The 20,504-nt window shown below is 46.2% G+C and overlaps 1 protein-coding gene across 9 annotated transcripts in view; it reads right to left on the bottom strand.

The window, feature by feature from the left end:
- GNG4 (G protein subunit gamma 4) overlaps window positions 1-20,504 on the bottom strand; it is a 71,269-nt gene that overhangs the window by 24,049 nt on the left and 26,716 nt on the right. For 5 of the 9 annotated variants that reach the window (XR_015157139.1, XR_015157143.1, XR_015157138.1 and 2 more), the window contains exons 2-3: window positions 18,769-18,877; window positions 16,058-16,166 (exon numbers count right to left, since the gene is read on the bottom strand). Coding sequence is in view for 3 of the 9 variants with exons in the window: in XM_086382826.1 (XP_086238952.1) it covers window positions 16,058-16,156 (99 nt within the window). In the remaining 6 variants the exon portion in view is untranslated. Of the gene's footprint in view, window positions 1-2,340; window positions 2,365-13,663; window positions 13,687-16,057; window positions 16,182-18,768; window positions 18,878-20,504 lie in introns of those variants that run through there. The other 4 variants (XR_015157140.1, XM_086382827.1, XR_015157141.1 and 1 more) reach the window with 3 other exon arrangements.

Below are 20,504 nucleotides of genomic sequence, written 5' to 3'. Positions count from 1 at the left end.
TTCTCCAGGCAAGAACACTGGAGTGGGTTGCCATTTCCCTCTCCAGTGCATGAAAGTGAAAAGTGAAAGTGAAGTCGCTCAGTCAGGTCCGACTCTTAGCGACCCCATGGACTGCAGCCTACCAGGCTCCTCCGTCCGTGGGATTTTCCAGGCAAGAGTACTGGAGTGGGGTGCCATTGCCTTACCAGCCTTATTAAAATGGAGCCAGGAAGCCAGAAGGGGGAGCTCTCAGGCAGAACTGTGCAAGTCAATTACAGGAAGCATTTCGGTTTCAAACACCAGCAGAAGAATCCTCAACAGAAAAGAATCATCAGTTACAAGCCCCAACAGGAAAAGAGGTACACGGAATCTCCTACAAGAAATCCACTACCCCCACAACTTGGCCAGTGAGAAACTACCATCACTCTGAACTCTCCTTTTTCTCTATAAAATAACATTCTTCTCCTTTGTTTGTTGGACTTGCCTATAGTTTCTGCTGTAGCATGATCTGCCTGAATTGCAAGTCTCTGCTATTTCCAAAGAAATCCATCTTTGCTGGTAAAGTAGCTGACTTTTATTTTTAAGGTCAATACTCCCAGTCTAACTGTATTTAGAGACAGGCCTCCACGGAGATAGCTGGCCCTCTGTATTCATGGATTTTGTATCCGTGGATTCAACCAACAACGAACTGAAAATGTTTGGGGGAAAAAAAGAAAAACAGAACGTTCCAAAAAGCAAAACTTGAATTTGCTGCACACCAGCAAGTATTTCATAGCATGTATGTTGTATTTACAATATTTACACAGCATTTACACTGTATTAGGCATTATAAGTCATCTAGAGATGATTTAAAGTACATGAGGAACCTCCCTGGTGGTCCAGTGGCTAAGATTCCGTGCTCCTAATGTAGGGGGCCCAGGTTCAACCTCTGGTCAGGGAACTAGATCCCACACGCTGCAACCAAGAGTTCACATGCCTCAGCTAAAGATCCTGCATGTCATAACGAAGGCCTGGCAGGGCCAAATAAATGGTTTTTAAAACCTATATGAAAGGAAGAGTGTGGGTTATATGCAGATACTATACCATTTTATAAATGGAACTTGAGCATTCTTGAACTTTGGTATCTAAGGAAGGTCCTGGAAACAATCCCCTACAGATAAGAAAGAATGACTATAATTCAGGCTAGATGAGGTCATAAGGGTGGGACCCGAATCGAATAGGATTGCGTGAGTTAATAAGAAGAGACCCTAGAAGCTCTTCACATGAGCACAGAGGAAAGGCTGTGTGAGAACAGTGAGAAGGCAGCTAGCTGTCTGCCACAGGAGAGGCTTCAGCAGACTGCTCAAGTGTCTAAATTGGCAACTAACTTGCCAACACCTTAACCTTGGACTTCCAGCCTCCAGAAGGGTGAGAAAATAAATTTCTGATGTTTAAGCCACATATTCCGTGATATTCTGTTATGCCAGCCCTAGCAGACAAATATGGGGTTCCCTGGTGAATCAGCAGTAAGGAATCTGCCTGCAATGCAGAAGACCTGGGTTGGATCCCTGGGTCAGGAAGATCCCCTGGAGGAGGGCATGGCAACCCACTCCAGTACTCTTGTCTGGAGAACCCCATGGACAGAGGAGCCTGGCGGGCTACAGTCCATAGGGTCACAAAGAGTTGGACACGACTGAAGCAACTAAGCAGCAGCAGTTTCAGACAAATAAAACCCATCTGATACTTATCTGGATAAAACTAGTGGTATAAAACTTCATTTTCAAAAGGGCTAGCAATTTCTAGCAACATTAATAATCTGTTCTCCACTGAGCTGAGATGCCATCTGGATTGTACTTCAAATTCCCAATACACTTGGGCCTATTTAGGGACTTCCTATTTTTTTCTGTTGATCTATTCCTAAAGGAGTATTATAAATTTTTAAATACTACAGTTTTATAATAAACTTGTAGGAATATTCAACATATATTGTGTTCCGTCGCTAAGTCATGTCCAACTCTTTGTGACCCCATGGATTGCAGCATGCCAGACTTTCCTGTCCTTCACTATCTCTCACTCAGAGTTTGTTCAAACTCATGCCCCTTGAGTCGGTGATGCCATCCAACCATATCATACTATGCTGCCCCCTTCTCCTCCTGCCCTCAATCTTTCCCAGCATCAGGGCCCTTTCCAATGAGTCAGCTCTTTGGATCAGGAGGCCAAAGTACTGGAGCTTCAGCATCAGTCCTTCGAATGAATATTCAAGCTTGATTTCCTTTAGGATTGACTGGTTTGAGCTTCTTGCTGTCCAAGGGACTCCCAGGAGTCTTGTTCAGCACAACTCGAAAGCATCGTTTCTTTGACGCTCAGCCTTCTTTATGGTCCAACTTTCACATCCGTACATGATAACTAGAAAAAACATAGTTTTGATTATATGAACCTTTGTTGGCAAAGTGATGTCTCTGCTCTTTAGTAACACTGTCTAGGTTTGTCACAGCTTTTCTTCCAAAGAGCAAACATCTTTTAATTTCATGGCTATAGTCATTGTCTGCAGTGATTTTGGAGCCCAAGAAAATAAAATCTGCCACTGTTTCCATTTTTTCCCCATCCATTTGCCATGAGTGATGGAACCCGATGTGATGATCTTAGGTTTTTGAATGTTCAGTGTTAAGCCAGCTTTTTCACTCTCCTCTTTCACCTTCATCAAGGCGGTCTTTAGTTCCTCTTCATTTTCTGCCATAAGGGTGGTATCATCTGCATATCTGAGGTTATTGATATTTCTCCCAGCTCTTCCTCCTCAAATATATATACTTTTTTTAAAATTTCTGGATATTCTCACACATTTATCTAATTGAAATTAGAATTAAGTTTGCTTTCTTCAAAAACAGTGATAGAATTTCTTTCTCAAGCTGAATAATATTCTGCTGTGTAGATATACAGACATATCTCGTTAATTGTGCTTCACTTTTTAGCACTTCATAGATATCGCGTTTTTATTAATTGAAGATTTGTGACAACCAAGCATTGTCAGACGATGATGAGCAATTTTAGCAATAAAGTGCTTTTAAATTTAAATGTAACATTTTTTATACACAATGCTATTATTACACACTTAACAGACAACAGAATAGTGTAACCGTAATTTTTATATGCACTAGGAAACCAAAACATTTCTGTGACTCACTTTGTTGCTTTACTGTGGTGGCCTTTTAATCAAACCCGTAATATCTCCAAGGTCTGCCTGTATACAGTTTGTTTATCCATTAATCTGCTGATGGACACTTAGGTTGCGTCTACCTCACAGTGTTTCTGAATAATGCTGCTATGAACTAGGCGTACAAATCACTCTCAAAGAGCCTGATTTCAGTTCTTTGGGATGCATACTAAGAAGTGGAATTGATATATCCTATGAGTAATTCTTTAAAAAAATTTTTTTAGAGGAACTGCCATACAGTTTTTCCTAGTGGCCTCACCATTTACATTCTTGGCAATACTGCCCCAAGGTCGGAGAAGGCAATGGCACCCCACTCCAGTACTGTTGCCTGGAAAATCCCATGGATGGAGGAGCCTGGAAGGCTGCAGTCCATGGGGTCGCTGAGGGTCGGACACGACTGAGCGACTTCACTTTCACTTTTCACTTTCATGCATTGGAGAAGGAAATGGCAACCCACTCCAGTGTTCTTGCCTGAAGAATCCCAGGGACGGGGGAGCCTCGTGGGCTGCCGTCTATGGGGTCACACAGAGTCGGACACGACTGAAGTGACTTAGCAGCAGCAGCAGCCCCAAGGTTCCAATGTGTTGTTTTCTGTTTTGGTGACAGTAGCTATCCTGATGGCTGTGAGGTGATGAAAAACGTTTTAACACCAATGCTACCCCTTCTAGTGTTCTTGCTTGGAGAATTCCACGGACAGAGGAGCCTGGTGGGCTAGAGTCAACAGGGTCTCCAAGAGTCGGACATGACTTAGCGACTAACAATTTCACTTTCAACCTCAGCTGTAAGTGTATTTCAGGGTTGATTGTTTTCTGTTACATTCTTTTCTGGAATGTGACGAGCTATCTGGATCTGCACATTCCAATCTTCCTTTTAATATTCTTTCCTCAGGAGTATTTTCTGTTTCATCTGGTCTGCCAGGAACATCAGCATTCAATATTGACATGTTGTCAGTCTTATTTCTGTCATTCTCTAACTGCGTTGATCTGTGTCTTTTTCTTCTGCTTACTGTGAGAGTTTCTTAAGTCTGTTCTCTGTGTCATTAATTTTGATTTTCTGTAGCATGTGTTATATTCTTTGCCCCTTAATTTTATTTTTTTATTGAAGTATAGTTGATTTATAATGCTGTGTTACTTTCAGGTGTACAGCAAAGCGATTCAGTTATACATACATTTATATCTGTTTTTCAGATTCTTTTCCCTTATAGGTTATTACAAAATACTGAGCAGAGCTCCCTGTGCTATACAGTAGGTCCCTGTTGGTTACCTATTTTACAGATAGTGATGTATCTCTCTGTTAATTCCGAACTCTTAGCTTATCCCTCTCCTGCTCCTTTCTCTTTTGGTAACCACAAGTTTATTCGCATCATTTTCTTAAGCTCCCACAAATAAACAATACTACAATTTGCAAAAATACATGCACCCCAATGTTTGCTGCAGCAGTATTTAAAATAGCCAAGACATGAAAATACCCAAGTGCCCATCAATAGACAACTGGGCTTAAGAAGATGTGATATATGTATGCACGTGTGTGCTTGATGGAATATTACTCAGCCACTAAAAAGAATGAAACATTGCCATCTGCAGCAACATGAATGGACTTAGAGAATAATACACTAAGTAAGTCAGGTAGAGAAAGACAAATATCATTTACATGTGGAATCTACAAAATAATATGGCCTTCCCTTGTGGCTCAGCTGGTAAAGAATCCGCCTGCAGTGTGGGAGACCTGGGTTCGATCCCTGGGTTGGGAAGATCCCCTGGAGAAGGGAAAGGCTACCTACTTCAGTATTCTGGACTGGAGAATTCCATGGACTGTATAGTCCACAGGGTTGCAAAGAGTTGGACATGACTGAGTGACTCCCTTTCACAAAATAATACAAATTACTTTATATACAAAAATAATACAAATGACTCTATATACAAAAGAGAAACAGACTTACAGACAGAGAAAACAAACTCATAGTTACCAAAGGGGAAAAGGGTTGGGGGGAGATAATTAGGAGTATGGGATTAACAGATACACACTACTGTTTACATAAAATAGATAATAAGGATTTACTGTGTAGCACAAGGAACTATGCTTGCCTGGAGAATCCCAGGGACGGGGGAGCCTGGTGGGCTTCCGTCTATGGGGTCGCACAGAGTTGGACATGACTGAAGTGACTTAGCAGCACAAGGAACTGTATTTAATACCTTTTAATAACCACAATGGAAAATAGTCTGACATATATACACATAATTGAATCAGTTTGCTATACACCTGAAAATAACACAATATTGTAAATCAACCCTACTTCAATTGAAAAATAAAAGAAGTAATGCTGAAAAAATGGAAAGAATGGAAATGCCCAAGAATAGGGGACCAGGTAAACAACTGCACATCAGATGATAAAGATAGTAAAGATGTACATTTTAGGAGAGTATCTACTGACTTGGATATATAATCACAATATACTGGTCAATGATAAATCAAATTGCAAAAAGTAATAAATTGAACTAAAATTTACATTTTCAGGCAAGATAAATCAAACACAAAGTTCTCTCTCTCTGGGCCTCCTCCCTCCTCCTAACGTGCAGGGTGCTTTTGCATTACACATGAACCAGAGCACCTCAAACATGGGAATGCTTGCTCAGCTGTAAAGAGCATTCCCCCCCTTTCTTCTGATGCTAGGAATACAACTTCTTAAAAGAAGTGTTCTTTTCCAGTGCTGTAGGCGATCACGGTGACTTGCTGCTCCCTTGCTACCTGTTTACCTGGACTCTCTAACCTTGGTTAACTCTATGTAAAATATCAATATGTCATTTTGATGTACAATCCTTTGTCTGGAAAACGCATGTGACTGTACCTTCTATTTTTAATGGGCAGAACAGTGCTCAGAGCTTCTGAGAGTCTGTCTCCTAGGTTATCAGCCTCAGTGGGCTCAAATAAAGTTTCCTTTTCTCTTAACTTGATTGTTAATTGAACTTTTGTCAAGAAAATATACATTATAACCACAATTTTATAAGAAAACTAGGTATAGTTTATAAATAAACAGCTAGATGGAAAAACATGAAAATATAGTGGCTATAGTTTAAATTTTCTTTATACTTTTCTATATTTTCCAAAATTTTCTAAAATAAGTGTTATTTGCATGAACAGAAAAATTGCATTATTTTCAAAATGAGATTTAATGCCCCTAGATACAGACATTCTCATTTTAATTTCTCCCTTTCTCCTTGAGGAGCCTTAAATATGCTTCAGGGAGTGTCTAATTCTCTAGCACTCATTTATGGTTTGCAGAAAAGTTCTAAATAGAATAAGCACAGCACATGTAACCTCTATCTTGAACACCCATAAATTCAGTTTTTGGGTCTTTGTATTTCCTAACTAAAATGTTTTTTGATCATGTACCTGCGTTTCCTTTAAGCATCAAACAAGAAAATCTCCAAGACCAAAAGTAAATGGGAATAAGTCTTTCTCTAAAGGTATTGCCCTTTTCCAAACTGTTTTCACCAGATTTTTCATACCTCTGATGGAGAAGGATTGTGAACACTTGTCGTTATTTCTTGTGATAGAATCCCTCTTCTTTTGTGTCAATACTTTCAGCACTAACTTCATCACTGCTGCCATGCCTCTGGGTACCTTTGTGCCCACTCATCACCTGCCACTCTTCTTGACCTGCCCTACTTTTTTCAGTAGTCTATAGAAGGGCGGCTGATGGGGACTTCCCTGGTGGTCAGGCAGTTAAGAATCTGCCTGTCAATGCAGGGGACACAGGTTCGATCCCTGGTCTGGGATGATCCCATGAGCCGTGGGGCAACTCAGCCCATGCACCACAACCAGAGAAACCACTGCAGTGAGAAGCCCACGCACCGCAATGAAGAGTAGCTCCTGCTCACTGCAACTAGAGAAAGTCTGCACAACGAAGACCCAGCACAGTCAGCAATAAATAAATAAAATTAGAAAAAGAAAGGAGGCCGATGTGGAACAGGGTGATCTGTCAACAATCAGCAAATCGAGTTTAGGTTGACAAAATTAATTTCAGCCTAAAGGCAACCCTTTGGGGGGATGTGAGCACAAACATAGCTCTTTATCTACTGAAGGTGCATGAGGGAGCTGCGCCTAGTGCTGCTTGGCAAATGTCAGATTCCTGATCCCTGGCTGAGAGCTACTAGTTCACTGAGGGTGTCCATCCTTCCCCAGGGTCTGCCAGGATAGTCCGTGGGGTTGGCCCAGTGGCAGGAGAGTCAGGGCACCCTGAGCGGTGCCCAGTGGAGCAGGAGCTCCCAGCAGCCTTCCTGGGGCCTGGCCTGCTCAAGGCCTCTGTGCCTCCTCCAGGGGATGATGACTTCTCTGGAGCTGAAGTCTTCTCTCGGGCTGGACAGGTTGGCTCTAGAGACCATTTTCTTCACATAAGCCTCTTCTACTTTGCTTAGCTCATATCTGCCTTCAGTTCTCAACAAATTTTCCCTATTTGATGATCCATGCCGTGTATATGCTTTCCCGATAGAATTTTATATTGCTTGAGCCTCCAATGGGTGAGAGCAAGAATCAGGTTATGGGTGTTCTTTTCCAAGGGACCAAAACATCTTCCAAGTTATCTCTATGTGCTCTTCATTTTTGTTAGGATCCTGAGTATTATTTTCTAAGCTTTCTGTTCTTGGGGAAGCCATACATGTTGAATCTTCCCTGTACTTACAATGAATGAAGTACATATGGATTTTTTTAAAAAAATTATTATTTTAAAAACTTTATTGGTGTATAGGTGGCTCAGACAGTAAAGAATCTGCCTGCAATGCGGGAGACCTGGGTACAATCCCTGGGTCAGGAAGATCTCTGGAGGAGGGCATGGCAACCCACTCCAGTATTCTTGCCTGGAGAATCCCCATGGACAGAGGAGCCTGGTGGGCTACAGTCCACAGGGTTGCAGAGAGTCGGACACGACTGAGCGACTGAGCACAGCACGTAGTTGATTTACAATGTGTAGTGTCAGGCGTACAGCAAAGTGAATCAGTTGTATACACACATATATCCTCTCTTTTTTAGATTCTTTTCCCATATAGGTCATTACAGAGTCCTGAAAAGAGTTCCCTGTACTACACAGTAGGTCCTTGTTAGTTATCTTTTTCTTTTCTTAAAATATTTTCGAGTGGTTACTATCTGCTAGGTACTTTCTTTGTTTTTGTTTTATCTGTTTTGGCTGTGTCTCAGGGCATGTGGGATCTTAGCTCCCCAACCAGGGACCAAACCCATGCGCACTGCATTGGAAGCACAGAGTGTTAACCACCAGGCCGCGCCGGGGAGGTCCCTGCTGCTGCTAAGTCGCTTCAGTCGTGTCCGACTCTGTGCGACCCCACAGACGGCAGCCCACCAGGCTCCCCCGTCCCTGGGATTCTCCAGGCAAGAACACTGGAGTGGGTTGCCATTTCCTTCTCCAATGCATGAAAGTGAAAAGTGAAAGTGAAGTCACTCAGCCGTGTCTGACTCTTAGCCACCCCATGGACTGTAGCCTACCAGGCTCCTCCGTCCATGGGATTTTCCAGGCAAGAGTGCTGGAGTGGGTGCCATTGTAGTTACCTATTTTATATGCAGTAGTGTGTATACATCAAAGCAGCTGATACGGTTCTCAAAGTGGAACACCCAGCTTTGTCGGGAAATGGGCTGGTGAGCTTGGAGGTGGGATGGAGAAGAGACCCGAATGCTGGGGGAGATGGAGGAGTCTGGGGAAGCAGTCAATAACATTAAAGGAATGCAGGTAGTGTAAGTTGCTTTTGGCAAGAAAGAGCTATCCTCAGGGGGCCCCTTTGTCTTATCACTAATCTTAAACGAGGCGCCCCCATGCTCCACTCATCCCCGGCCCTGGCACACCTTTCAAATCTTTTCATTACACAATATCTTGCCTAACTTGTGGGTTCTCTCCATAGGTCAAAGGAGTGTAATAGAAATGAAACATAAGTAGTGCACAGGTGACCAGATCTCTTCCCTAGCTTCCCCTTCAGGAATCTCCAGAACAAAGTGTGAACAAGACAGTATTTCAGGGAGAATCACAAAGGATCAAGAGGCCTGCACACAAGCCTGCACGCCGTGGGGGGCAGCTCTGATCCCCCATCTCAAGGCTCCACCAAGATTACTTCCCGTGTTTCCCCTTAAAAACTTCCATAGGCTAGCAAAATCCTCAGAGGTGGTTTCTAGGTGACACCAAGTTCACCATCTCCCCAGATTGCCAGCATTCTGATAAAAGCAATTTTTTCCTACCAACATTTGTCTCTCTCTCCAGTATTGATTTTTGAGTGGTGATCAGCTGGATCTGATTTGGTAAGGGTAGGGAGGTTTAAGAAGGATGTTGAGGGTGAATGTGGGGAGGGTCTCTGTAACATGTGGGGTTTGTGGGCTGGCTGGGGGCTACATGGTGAAGTCTTCGTTCTATGTCCTACAAAATCTGCAATAAAGTCTCCTTCAGTCTATTGCACCAGTGCTTTGGTGCAGATGACGTCTGCGGAGACAGACTGGACCTGAAGATCACAGTGGATGTTTCTACATTATACCTCCACGAACTGCCCAAACCTCTCTTGAGTTCACACTGATACTTTTTCCTACCTTTGCAACCCAAATAGCTGCATAATGCAGTATTTTTCCCCTTCTCTCTTTTTTACTTCCCTGAGCTGCAAATATCATCCTTTCCTTCCTTTCCCCACGAGATACTCTTCCAAGCAGAGAAAACTATGAAGCCTGGAGGCGGGTTCTGCAGTTGGCAACACACTGTGTGAGCCATGGGGCTCGTCCCTGGCTTCCCACCCAACGTGTGTCCTTCCCGGGCTGTCCTCTGGGTGCCTCTACCCAGAGCTGGCTCTGTGGGACTCCTCATTGCGATTATTTTTCCCACAGGGCCTCCAGCTGTTTCCACTTGTTCATGCCTCTCTCTGGGCTCCGTGGCTGGCATGGCACACAGGGGAACGCCTGGAGTTCCCCTCACTGTGTGAGGTCAGAGAGCTCTAGGAACTGCTCCTCTCCTCCTCCCACACAGCTTCCCTCTGTCATTTACCCCCAGGATCCTTTTTTCCTTCTTCATTTCCTGTGATGAACTCTCACCCACCCTAGAGAGGCCACTTCTTTTTCCTGGTGACACTCTTCCAATTTCCTCCCTCCCCAAGGCACCTATTGGCTTCCCTGCTGGCTTAGTGGTAAAGAATCTGCCTGCCTAATGCAGGAGATGTGGGTTCAATCCCTGGATGGGGAAGATCCCCAGAGAACAAAATGGCAACTCACTCCAGCATTCTTGCCTGGAAAATCTCATGGACGGAGGAGCCTGGCGGGCTACAGTCCATGCAGTTGCAAAAAGTTGGACATGACTTAGCAACTGAACAACAAGGCACTTATCATGGTCAATTTGGGGTATCCTTGATGGATTCTCTTTCCACATTCTGTTTGTTGTCTGGCTAACTGATATCAATATACATCTTTTTTTCCTCCCAAGTTGCATCAAGTAGATTTTCCCCCAAAGCCCTCCTGTGCCCTGAAGCAAGGGGTGTCTGCTGCAGCTGCTGCTAAGTCACTTCAGTTGTATCCGACTCTGTGCGACTCCAGAGACAGCAGTCCACCAGGCTCCCCCATCCCTGGTATTCTCCAGGCAAGAACACTGGAGTGGGTTGCCATTTCCTTCTCCAATGCATGAAAGTGAAAAGTGAAAGTGAAGTCGCTCAGCCATGTTGGACTCTAGCGACCCCATGGAATGCAGCCCACCAGGCTCCTCATTCCACGGGATTTTCCAGGCAAAAGTACTGAGTGGGGTGCCACTGCCTTCTCCAAGGGGTGTCTAAGTGCTTAAAAATCCAGTGTGAGCTTAACACTCATTAGAATGGCTATTATTTTTAAGAAGGAAAATAAGTGTTGGTGAGGATATGGAGCAACTGGATCCCCCGTGTATTGCTGGGGATGAAAAAGTGAAAAGTGTTAGTCACTCAGTCGTGTCCGACTCTTCGTGACCCTATGGACTACAGCTCACCAGGCCAGTCTGTCCATGGAATTCTCCAGGCAAGAAAACTGGAGCGGGTATCCATTCCTTTCTCCAGGGGAGTCTTCCTGACCCAGGAGTGAGGTTGAGGTGGATATAAAAAGGTACGGCTATCATGGAAACCAACATCGTGGTTCCTCAAAAAGTTGAACATAGAATTACTATATGACCCAGCAGTGCCGCTTCTGGCTGTATACAGCGAAGAACTGAAAGCACCGACCCAAATGCATTCCATGTTCGTAGCAGCATTACTGACAAAAGACTAAAGGTGGAAACAACTCAAATGTCCATGAACACCCGAATAAGTAAATAAAATATGGTCAGATCAGATCAGATCAGTTGCTCAGTCGTGTCCGACTCTTTGTGACCCCATGAATCGCAGCACGCCAGGCCTCCCTGTCCATCACCAACTCCCAGAGTTCACTGAGACTCACGTCCATCGAGTCAGTGATGCCATCCAGCCATCTCATCCTCTGTCATCCCCTTCTCCTCCTGCCCGCAATCCCTCCCAGCATCAGAGTCTTTTCCAATGAGTCAACTCTTCACATGAGGTGGCCAAAGTACTGGAGTTTCAGCTTTGGCATCATTCCTTCCAAAGAAATCCCAGGGCTGATCTCCTTCAGAATGGACTGGTTGGATCTCCTTGCAGTCCAAGGGACTCTCAAGAGTCTTCTTCAACACCACAGTTCAAAGGCATCAATTCTTCGGCACTCAGCCTTCTTCACAGTCCAACTCTCACATCCATACATGAACACAGGAAAAACCATAGCCTTGACTAGATGGATCTTTGTTGGCAAAGTAATGTCTCTGCTTTTGAATATGCTATCTAGGTTGGTCATAACTTTCCTTCCAAGGAGTAAGCGTCTTTTAATTTCATGGCTGCAATCACCATCTGCAGTGATTTTGGAGCCCAGAAAAATAAAGTCTGACACTGTTTCCACTGTTTCCCCATCTATTTCCCATGAAGTGATGGGACCGGATGCCATGATCTGCATTTTCTGAATGTTGAGCTTTAAGCCAACTTTTTCACTCTCCACTTTCACTTTCATCACGAGGCTTTTGAGTTCCTCTTCACTTTCTGCCATGAGGGTGGTGTCATCTGCATACCTGAGGTTATTGATATTTCTCCTGGCAATCTTGATTCCAGCTTGTGTTTCTTCCAGTCCAGCGTTTCTCATGATGTATTCTGCATATAAGTTAAATAAACAGGGTGACAATATACAGCCTTGACGAACTCCTTTTCCTATCTGGAACCAGTCTGTTGTTCCACGTCCAGTTCTAACTGTTGCTTCCTGACCTGCATACAAATTTCTCAAGAGGCGGATCAGGTGGTCTGGTATTCCCATCTCTTTCAGAATTTTCCACAGTTTATTGTGATCCACATAGTCAAAGGCTTTGGCATAGTCAATAAAGCAGAAATAGATGTATTTCTTGAACTCCCTTGCTGTTTCTATGATCCAGCGGATGTTGGCAATTTGATCTCTGGTTCCTCTGCCTTTTCTAAAACCAGCTTGAACATCTGGAAGTTCACGGTTCACATATTGCTGAAGCCTGTCTTGGAGAATTTTGAGCATTACTTTACTAGCGTGTGAGATGAGTGCAATCGTGTGGTAGTTTGAGCATTCTTTGGCATTGCCTTCCTTTGGGATTGGAATGAAAACTGACCTTTTCCAGTCCTGTGGCCACTGCTGAGTTTCCCAAATTTGCTGGCATATTGAGTGCAGCACTTTCACCGCATCATCTTTCAGGATTTGGAAGAGCTCAACTGGAATTCCATCACCTCCACTAGCTTTGTTCGTAGTGATGCTTTCTAAAGCCCACTTGACTTCACATTCCAGGATGTCTGGTTCTAGGTCAGTGATCACACCATCGTGATTATCTGGGTCGTGAAGATCTTTTTTGTACAGTTCTTCTGTGTATTCTTGCCATCTCTTCTTAATATCTTCTGCTTCTGTTAGGTCCCTACTATTTCTGTCCTTTATCGAGCTCATCTTTGCATGAAATGTTCCTTTGGTATCTCTGATTTTCTTGAAGAGATCCCTAGTCTTTCCCATTCTGTTGTTTTCCTCTATTTCTTTGCATTGATCGCTGAAGAAGGCTTTCTTATCTCTTCTTGCTATTCTTTGGAACTTTGCATTCAGATGTTTTTATCTTTCCTTTTCTCCTTTGCTTTTCACTTCTCTTCTTTTCACAGCTATTTGTAAGCCCTCCCCAGACAGCCATTTTGCTGTTTTGCATTTCTTTTCCATGGGAATGGTCTTGATCCCTGTCTCCTGTACAATGTCACGAATCTCATTCCATAGTTCTTCAGGCACTCCATCTATCAGATCTAGGCCCTTAAATCTATTTTTCACTTGCACTGTAATAATCATAAGGCATTTGATTTAGGTCATACCTGAATGGTCTAGTGGTTTTCCCTACTTTCTTAAATTTCAGTCTGAATTTGGCAATAAGGAGTTCATGGTCTGAGCCACAGTCAACTCCTGGTCTTGTTTTTGCTGACTGTATAGAGCTTCTCCAACTTTGGCTGCAAAGAATGAAGTACTGTTCAGCCTTACAAAGGAATTCAATTCAGACACAGGCTACACTGGACAAAACTTGAAGGCAGATGCCAAGTGAAATAAGCCGTACACAAAATACAGACAAATACTGTATGATTCCACTTTTAGGAACGAAGTACCCTGAACAGCCAAATTCATAGAGACGTAACGTAGAAGAGAGGTTTCCAGGGGCTGTGCGGCAGGGGACGCGGAGTGAGAGTTTAACAGGTGGAGTTTCTGTTTGGGATAACGAAAAACTTCTAGAAATGGATGACCGCATGATGTTGGGGATGTACATAATGCTATTAAATTACACACTTAAAAACGGTAAAAATGGCAAATTATATGTTATGTGTATCTAATCACAATTTTAAAAACTTAACATTTGAGGTTGTGTGAGCACAAACAAAAAAACCACATGTGACTGTGCAGCTCTGGCTGGGATGTGGTTCCTGGGGCCACCTCTGTCCTCAGGCAGCCCCAGATCATCTCTTCAGGGATCAAACTCTGCCAGCTCAGAACCAGACCTGTCATGGGCCCTGTAATCACCATAGAGGCTGTAGGGGCCCCGGGAGGCCTCTCACGAGATCAAGGAGCTGCAGTTCCACAACCCGGAACTGCAAGAACGGGCCGCCCAGCCCGTGACACCACCTGCATAGCACCCTGGACTCTGAGTTGCCCTGTGACCTCCACTCCTTCTCTGGGAGACTGACATATCCGGCAGTGACTCCTGAAGAGCCCTTCCCCATGGGGACATGTACTCCACCATGACTCCTGGGGTGCTGATGGTCATGAGAGAGGATCTGTTACCATGGAGAGCATCTTCCTTGACAAACCAGAACTCCCCACCAAGGCAACGGCTTCTGCTGCCCCCTGGCCTCTGGCAACGTTATCGACTGTGGTTAGGTCATCCCACGGCCCCAGCTGTGCACCAGCTGTTTTCATGACCTGTTCCTGTGCACATAGCTGCCTTCCCAGCACAACAACTGGCTTCTCTGTCAAGTCCAAGCGCTTGCAATGAGCCACGGTCAGCTCATACTAGCCTTCCCTCCGCCCCCATGTCACTTCGCAACCAAGCCCTAGCTCATGGCTCCAGGAAGTCTTCTCTGAGCAACATGATGGGAACATTCCATTCGTTTTTCTAGCCCAGGATCATGCCAAGGGCAGAGCGGGTGCTCAGGGATCTCTGTCCAACGAGTGCGTCCCCTCGCATCCTTGTCCTCTCAGCAAAAGTTTATCCTGCCTTTGAACTACTAGTGTCTGCAATGCTCATCCTTAGACCTATTGCTACACCACTGGGCTCCTCCTCTTTTAAAACTGTTTCTTTTCTTGCTCCCTCCTCTAGGCTAGGGATTAAAGATGTTTTATTTGTAGCTGGTATCAGTATGTGCAGATATAGCCAGTCCACTTAGATCAATGTGTATCATCCTGCATTCCCTTCTTGCTTTGTATACATCGTGTCACTTACTGAGCATGTTGCTGCCTCCTTGGATAGCTGGTACCCGAAGCTCCCTGGGGAGGGGGATGGATGGAAGCCGACTGATGGAGCTGGTGTTATCTGGTCATAGCTCTGGGTGGGAGCCTCGGGGAGGGACTGCTTGCTCCACCAACAGAGGGCAGTAGGAGTCACCCGCTGCCCCACGGATTCTGTCCTGTTTGGTTGAGAGCCCTGGTTTTATGTCCCCATAGGGCACAGACACACTGGACTGGTGTTTTCTGCTGTCACATGCCCGATGCACTTCCAGCACCATTCGAGTCAATGAACCTAACTAAGCGGCATCTCATGGCCTCTCGCTCCGCCTGGCCTCCTGCTCCCTTTGAAGTGGCATCTGGGGAAGAGCTGGCGTTGTTCCCCCAGCATGAAGACATCTCGGCTCCTCAGTGAAGTGAACAGGGTAGGAGGACGCTGGTACCCTCCTTCCCTTTCCCCCGAGGAGGAGCTGACAAACGCATACACGATTTGACACGGCACTTCCCCCAGAACCCCTGTCAAAATACCTGATGTTGTCTCATCTCCGAGTCACTGGACCAGGCAGGAAAACTACGATGGACTGCATGGTTCAACTCCTTCTCTCACTTACAGGCATGACAACTGAGTTAAAGAGAGCTGAGATGAACATGGGTCTATTTTAGGCGACTCCTTATGGAATTCACACACACTGTATATTTTGCATCCCTTGGCTCCTCGGGCATGCTTGGAACCCTGGAGCAAACACTTGTCTGTAAATGTTACAGCTGCCAGCGTTGGCTGGATGCTCTACGGGATGACGTGTTCACTCTCACGCGGCTGCTTTGGACCCGGGGGTACTGTTGTGAGTGGAGTGCTGGTCAGAGGGCAGGCGGGCCTGTGACACTTACCTTCACCCTGTCCATGCAGGCTTCCATCTTCAACTGCTCCACAGCTTTCCGGGCTTGGGAGATGCTGGCGGTGCTGTTATTGGACATGCCTTCTTTCATTCTGCTGCCCCTGGAACAACCAAAGCTAAGGAGTTTGGAAGAGTTGGTTGTCTGAAAGCAGAGTCCCCCTGAGCTTTCTCCCCCTCCCATCCTCTGCAGCTTCTCTGTCCAGGTTGGGGAGTCACGGGAGCAGACCCTCCTGGGATCAGAGGATCACCTGAATGATGGGAGCAAGACATGGGCTTCTTGGGCCACCTGCCACCCACTCCCTGTCGCCGGGGCTGAGAAAGCCTGACAACAGAAGCCCATGTCTTTCTCTTATCCTTACACCCCACTGCCATAAGGAATACCTTGACATTTGTTCAGTGATTTGTTAGTAATAAATCATCTTCATACACATTTGTTTTTTTTTTTTTTTTTTGCTGCATGGCACGTGGGAATCTTAGTTCCCTGACCAGGGATTGAACCCGTGCCCCCTGCAGCGGAAGCGCAGAGTCTTAACCACCGGACCACCAGGGAACTCCACCACTGTCATACACATTCGTTCACTCTTTCCTCAAGCATCTCTAAAAGTTGGCAAAACAGTCTGAGTTTTGTTTTGCACATCAAGAAAGAGCAAAACTCAGAGAAATAAAGCCAAGGGCTTCTTCCCACAGCCAAGACCTGTTGGTCTAGGACTCAAACGCAAAGCACTGCCACTTAGCTCAGGGCTCTTTCCTCTCACAGAGCGCCCCCTAGCGTTTACAGTGCAAAGCACACGTTTCCCCTGCAAGAGCTTGCTTTATCATTCATTTTAATTTGCTATTATTCCAAAAAGTTTATATTGTTTTTAAATAACACACAAACAAACACACCTCTATCCCCTATTCCAAGCACGGAAGACCCCTGTGATGCTAACTGTTCTGTAGGAAAGCACACGCCATAGATTACTGTTACCCCGTTTAAGGAGAAACTCCCTGGAGACCTATGCGGTCAGGCCTGAGAGCTGGGGGTGGGTCTCACAGGCGTGGTTTTGTGTAGCGCACAGGGAGGTGTGAGGGTGCTGGGCCGGTCCCGGGGTGTGCAGACCACACTCTGGGTTTCCTCATTCAGGCAATGACTCTCTGGCCCAGATGAGGCCTGACGTCAACTTCATTTATTCCCAATGTTTGAAAAATAAAACTTGCCTGTTGTGATATGTGGCAGCCACTGAAGTCAGAGTTAACAGGGTTGTGTTCCTCTCTTGGTTGCAAACTTTTATTCAACAAGAAGAGAAGGAGAAGCAGAAGGAGCTGATTTTGGAGAAGCAGAAGGGGTTTTGAAACTCGGGGGAGCAGCTGCCGACGCCCTACTCTACAGAGATGTGTGCGCATCTCTGCATGTGTGTTTGGGGCTGTGTCCCTGCCTGTGCCCAAGGCCTGACGGGCACACTCTGCCGGCCTGTGTGTGCGGCGGTCCCCCTGTGGATGTGTGTGTTTATGCATCCTTGTGTCCACACAAGAGGAGGCAGAAGATGCAGGCCACTTCCATGCCTCCCCAGCCCGACAGGGGAAAAAGGACCCTGAAATCATTGCCTTCAGGCCCTGATCCTCCTGCCCCATTTCTGAATCAATCCTTCTCTTTCCTCATCACCAGCTTGGGGCTTTCGTAAGTTAGGGGACTTGGGGGTGGCGGGACCCAGGGGGCTGGTTAGAGGAAGCTGAGCTCAGGATCCGCAGGAGGGAAGAAAGGGAGAAGTGGGGGGAGGCAGAGAAGGAGGAGGGGGCTCTGTACTGTGTGCGCATCTGGGTATGAGGGTACGTGTGAATGTGTGCAGGTGAGGGTGTGTGTGAGTGTGTGCAGGTGAGCGGGGTGTGGGTATAAAGATGTATGGGTGGGGGGTGTGAGTGTGCACACAGGTGTACAAGTGTGACGATGTGCGTGGGTGTGTGTGGTCAGGCATCTTTCTCCTCGGGCACATGGATACACTCACACAGACAGCTTGCCTGGGGAGGTTCTGACGGCCAACTTTGTGGCGTGTAATTTGGTAAACTCAGAGTCGGGGGCAGGGCAGCGCACGATGCTGCAATCCCCACTGCTGCTGATCTGACCTGACTCAGGACAGTCTTTACAGTTTCTGGATGAGTGGATGTCTTCGTGCCTTTTCAGCCATCCTCCCTAACATGCCTTATCTCCACAGACCCTTGTGAAGTGTTGGCTGGCAGAGCTCTGCAGTCTGTCTCTCCGGGAAATCTCTGAAAGACAGCTATTGCCTTTGGCCTGAAGGGACTGAGCAGCTTATACTATGGGGGGAGGGGGCGGCATTGGTGATGTTGGTTGACACCTCCCCCCCATCCCCTTTGTCATAGCAAGTAGCTGGACATGGATGCTAGCCTGAGTAATATCTCTGTTCCTAGGTGGGGAAGGACACAGCTTGATTTCCAAGCCAAGGCCAGCAACCCATGGAGATGGCTTGTATCTCCTGCTGCTCCCCCATCACCCACTCACACGAGGGATAATGTGAAATGAGGGGTGAAACAGCCTCCATAAGGGCCTTACATCTGGGCTGAGAATGCAGTGATGGCGTGAGGACCTGGCCACACATCAAGGATCCCGACAGCCAGTCTCACCCCAGGCCCACACGTGCACTGCTAGCAGCGACCCCCACCCTCCAGAGAGAACCTGTTCTTGGACAGGGCCCCTCACGTCCTCACCTGCTGAGAGATGGCAGAGTGTCAGGCCTGTGCCGGGGACCAGCTGGTGGCAGGAGCAGCTGACAGTCGACAGACGAGAGGCTGCGTCAGGACCCTGCTGTGAGCTCGCCTGGAAGCACAACCAGAGATGGGTCACCAATGCGGCAGGAGCCAGCTGATCCCCAGACAGCCCATCCCTCGAAGTCCTGTCCTCGCGGCCAGCAGCTGTCTCTCCTGGAGCAGGCCACAGGGGAGATGGTGAGCTAAAGGTGGGAAGAGAAGCCCCCAAGCTGACAAAGAGCACAAGGAAACATCCAGAGGCCACAGACCACCTCTGCCAAACAGAAACAGTTTATATTTTCTTAAATTCTGAAACAATATGCCCATTGTAGAAAAATGTGAAGATGAAGAAAATTGGCTTCCCTGGTAGCTCAGATGGTAAAGCATCTGCCTACAATGCAGGAGACCTGGGTTCAATCCCTGGGTTGGGAAGATCCCCTGGAGGAAGAAATGGCAACCCACTCCAATACTGTTGCCTGGAAAATTCCATGGACGGAGGTGCCTGGTAAGCTATAGTCAATGGGATCGCAAAGAGTTGTACACGACTGAGCAACTTCACTTTACTTCCCTCCTCTGGGGCTTCCCATGGTGGCTCAAATGGCAAAAAGCCTTCCTGCAGGAGACTCAGGTTTGATCCCTTGGTCAGGAAGATCCGCTGGAGAAGGGAATGGCTGCCCACTCCAGTATTCTTGCCTAGAGAATCCCCATGGACAGAGGAACCTGGCGGGCTACAGTTCATGGGGTCACCAAGAGTCAGACACGACTGAGTGACTAACACACACTCCCTCTTCCAGAAAGGACGACTCTGGGACAATGGAACTCCCTCCCCCTGAACTCCTAGCACCCTGCCCTGCAGCATCCATCTCCTGGGATCCCAGTGTTGTTGTTGCTCAGTCCTATCTGACTCTTTGTGACCACATGGGCTGCAGCATGTCAGGCTTCCCTGTCCTTCACTATCTCCTGGAGTTTGCTCAAACTCATGTCCATTGAGTTGGTGATATCATCCAACCATCTCATTCTCTGTCGCCCCCTTCTCCTCCTGCCCTCAATCTTTCTCAGCATCAGGGTCTTTTCTAGTGAGTTGGCTCTTCACATCATCAGGTGGCCAAAGTATTGGAGCTTTGGCATCAGTTCTTCCAATGAATATTCAGGGTTGATCTCCTTTCAGTATAGTTCAGTCACTCAGTCATGTCCGACTCTTTGGGACCCCATGGACTGCAGCACGCCAGGCTTCCCTGTCCATCACCAACTTCTGGAGCTTGCTCAAACTCATGTTGATCAAGTTGGTGATGCCATTCAAACATCTCATCCTCTGTCATCCCCTTCTCCTTCTGCATTCAATCTTTCCCAGCATCAATGTCTTTCCAATGAGTCAGTTCTCATCAGGTGGCCAAAGTATTAGAGCTTCAGCTTCAGCATCAGTCCTTCCAATGACTATTCAGGATTTATTTCCTATAGGATTGACTGGTTTGATCTCCTTTCTGTCCAAGGGACTCTCAAGAGTCTTCTCCAACACCACAGCTCAAAAGCATCAATTCTTCAGTGCTCAGCTTTATGATCCAACTCTCACATCCATACTTAACTACTGGAAAACCCATAGCTTTGACTATACAGACATTTGTTGGCAAAGTAATGTCTCTGCTTTTTAATATGCTGTCTAGGTAGCTTTTCTTCCAAGGAGCAAGAGTCTTTTAATT

Source organism: Bos grunniens, chromosome 28, assembly GCF_055505025.1.
Source record: "Bos grunniens cultivar Pamir isolate PY7600 chromosome 28, Bosgru_T2T1.0, whole genome shotgun sequence".
NCBI classification, from domain to species: domain Eukaryota; kingdom Metazoa; phylum Chordata; class Mammalia; order Artiodactyla; family Bovidae; genus Bos; species Bos grunniens.
This window is presented reverse-complemented; position numbering and strand designations above follow the sequence as displayed.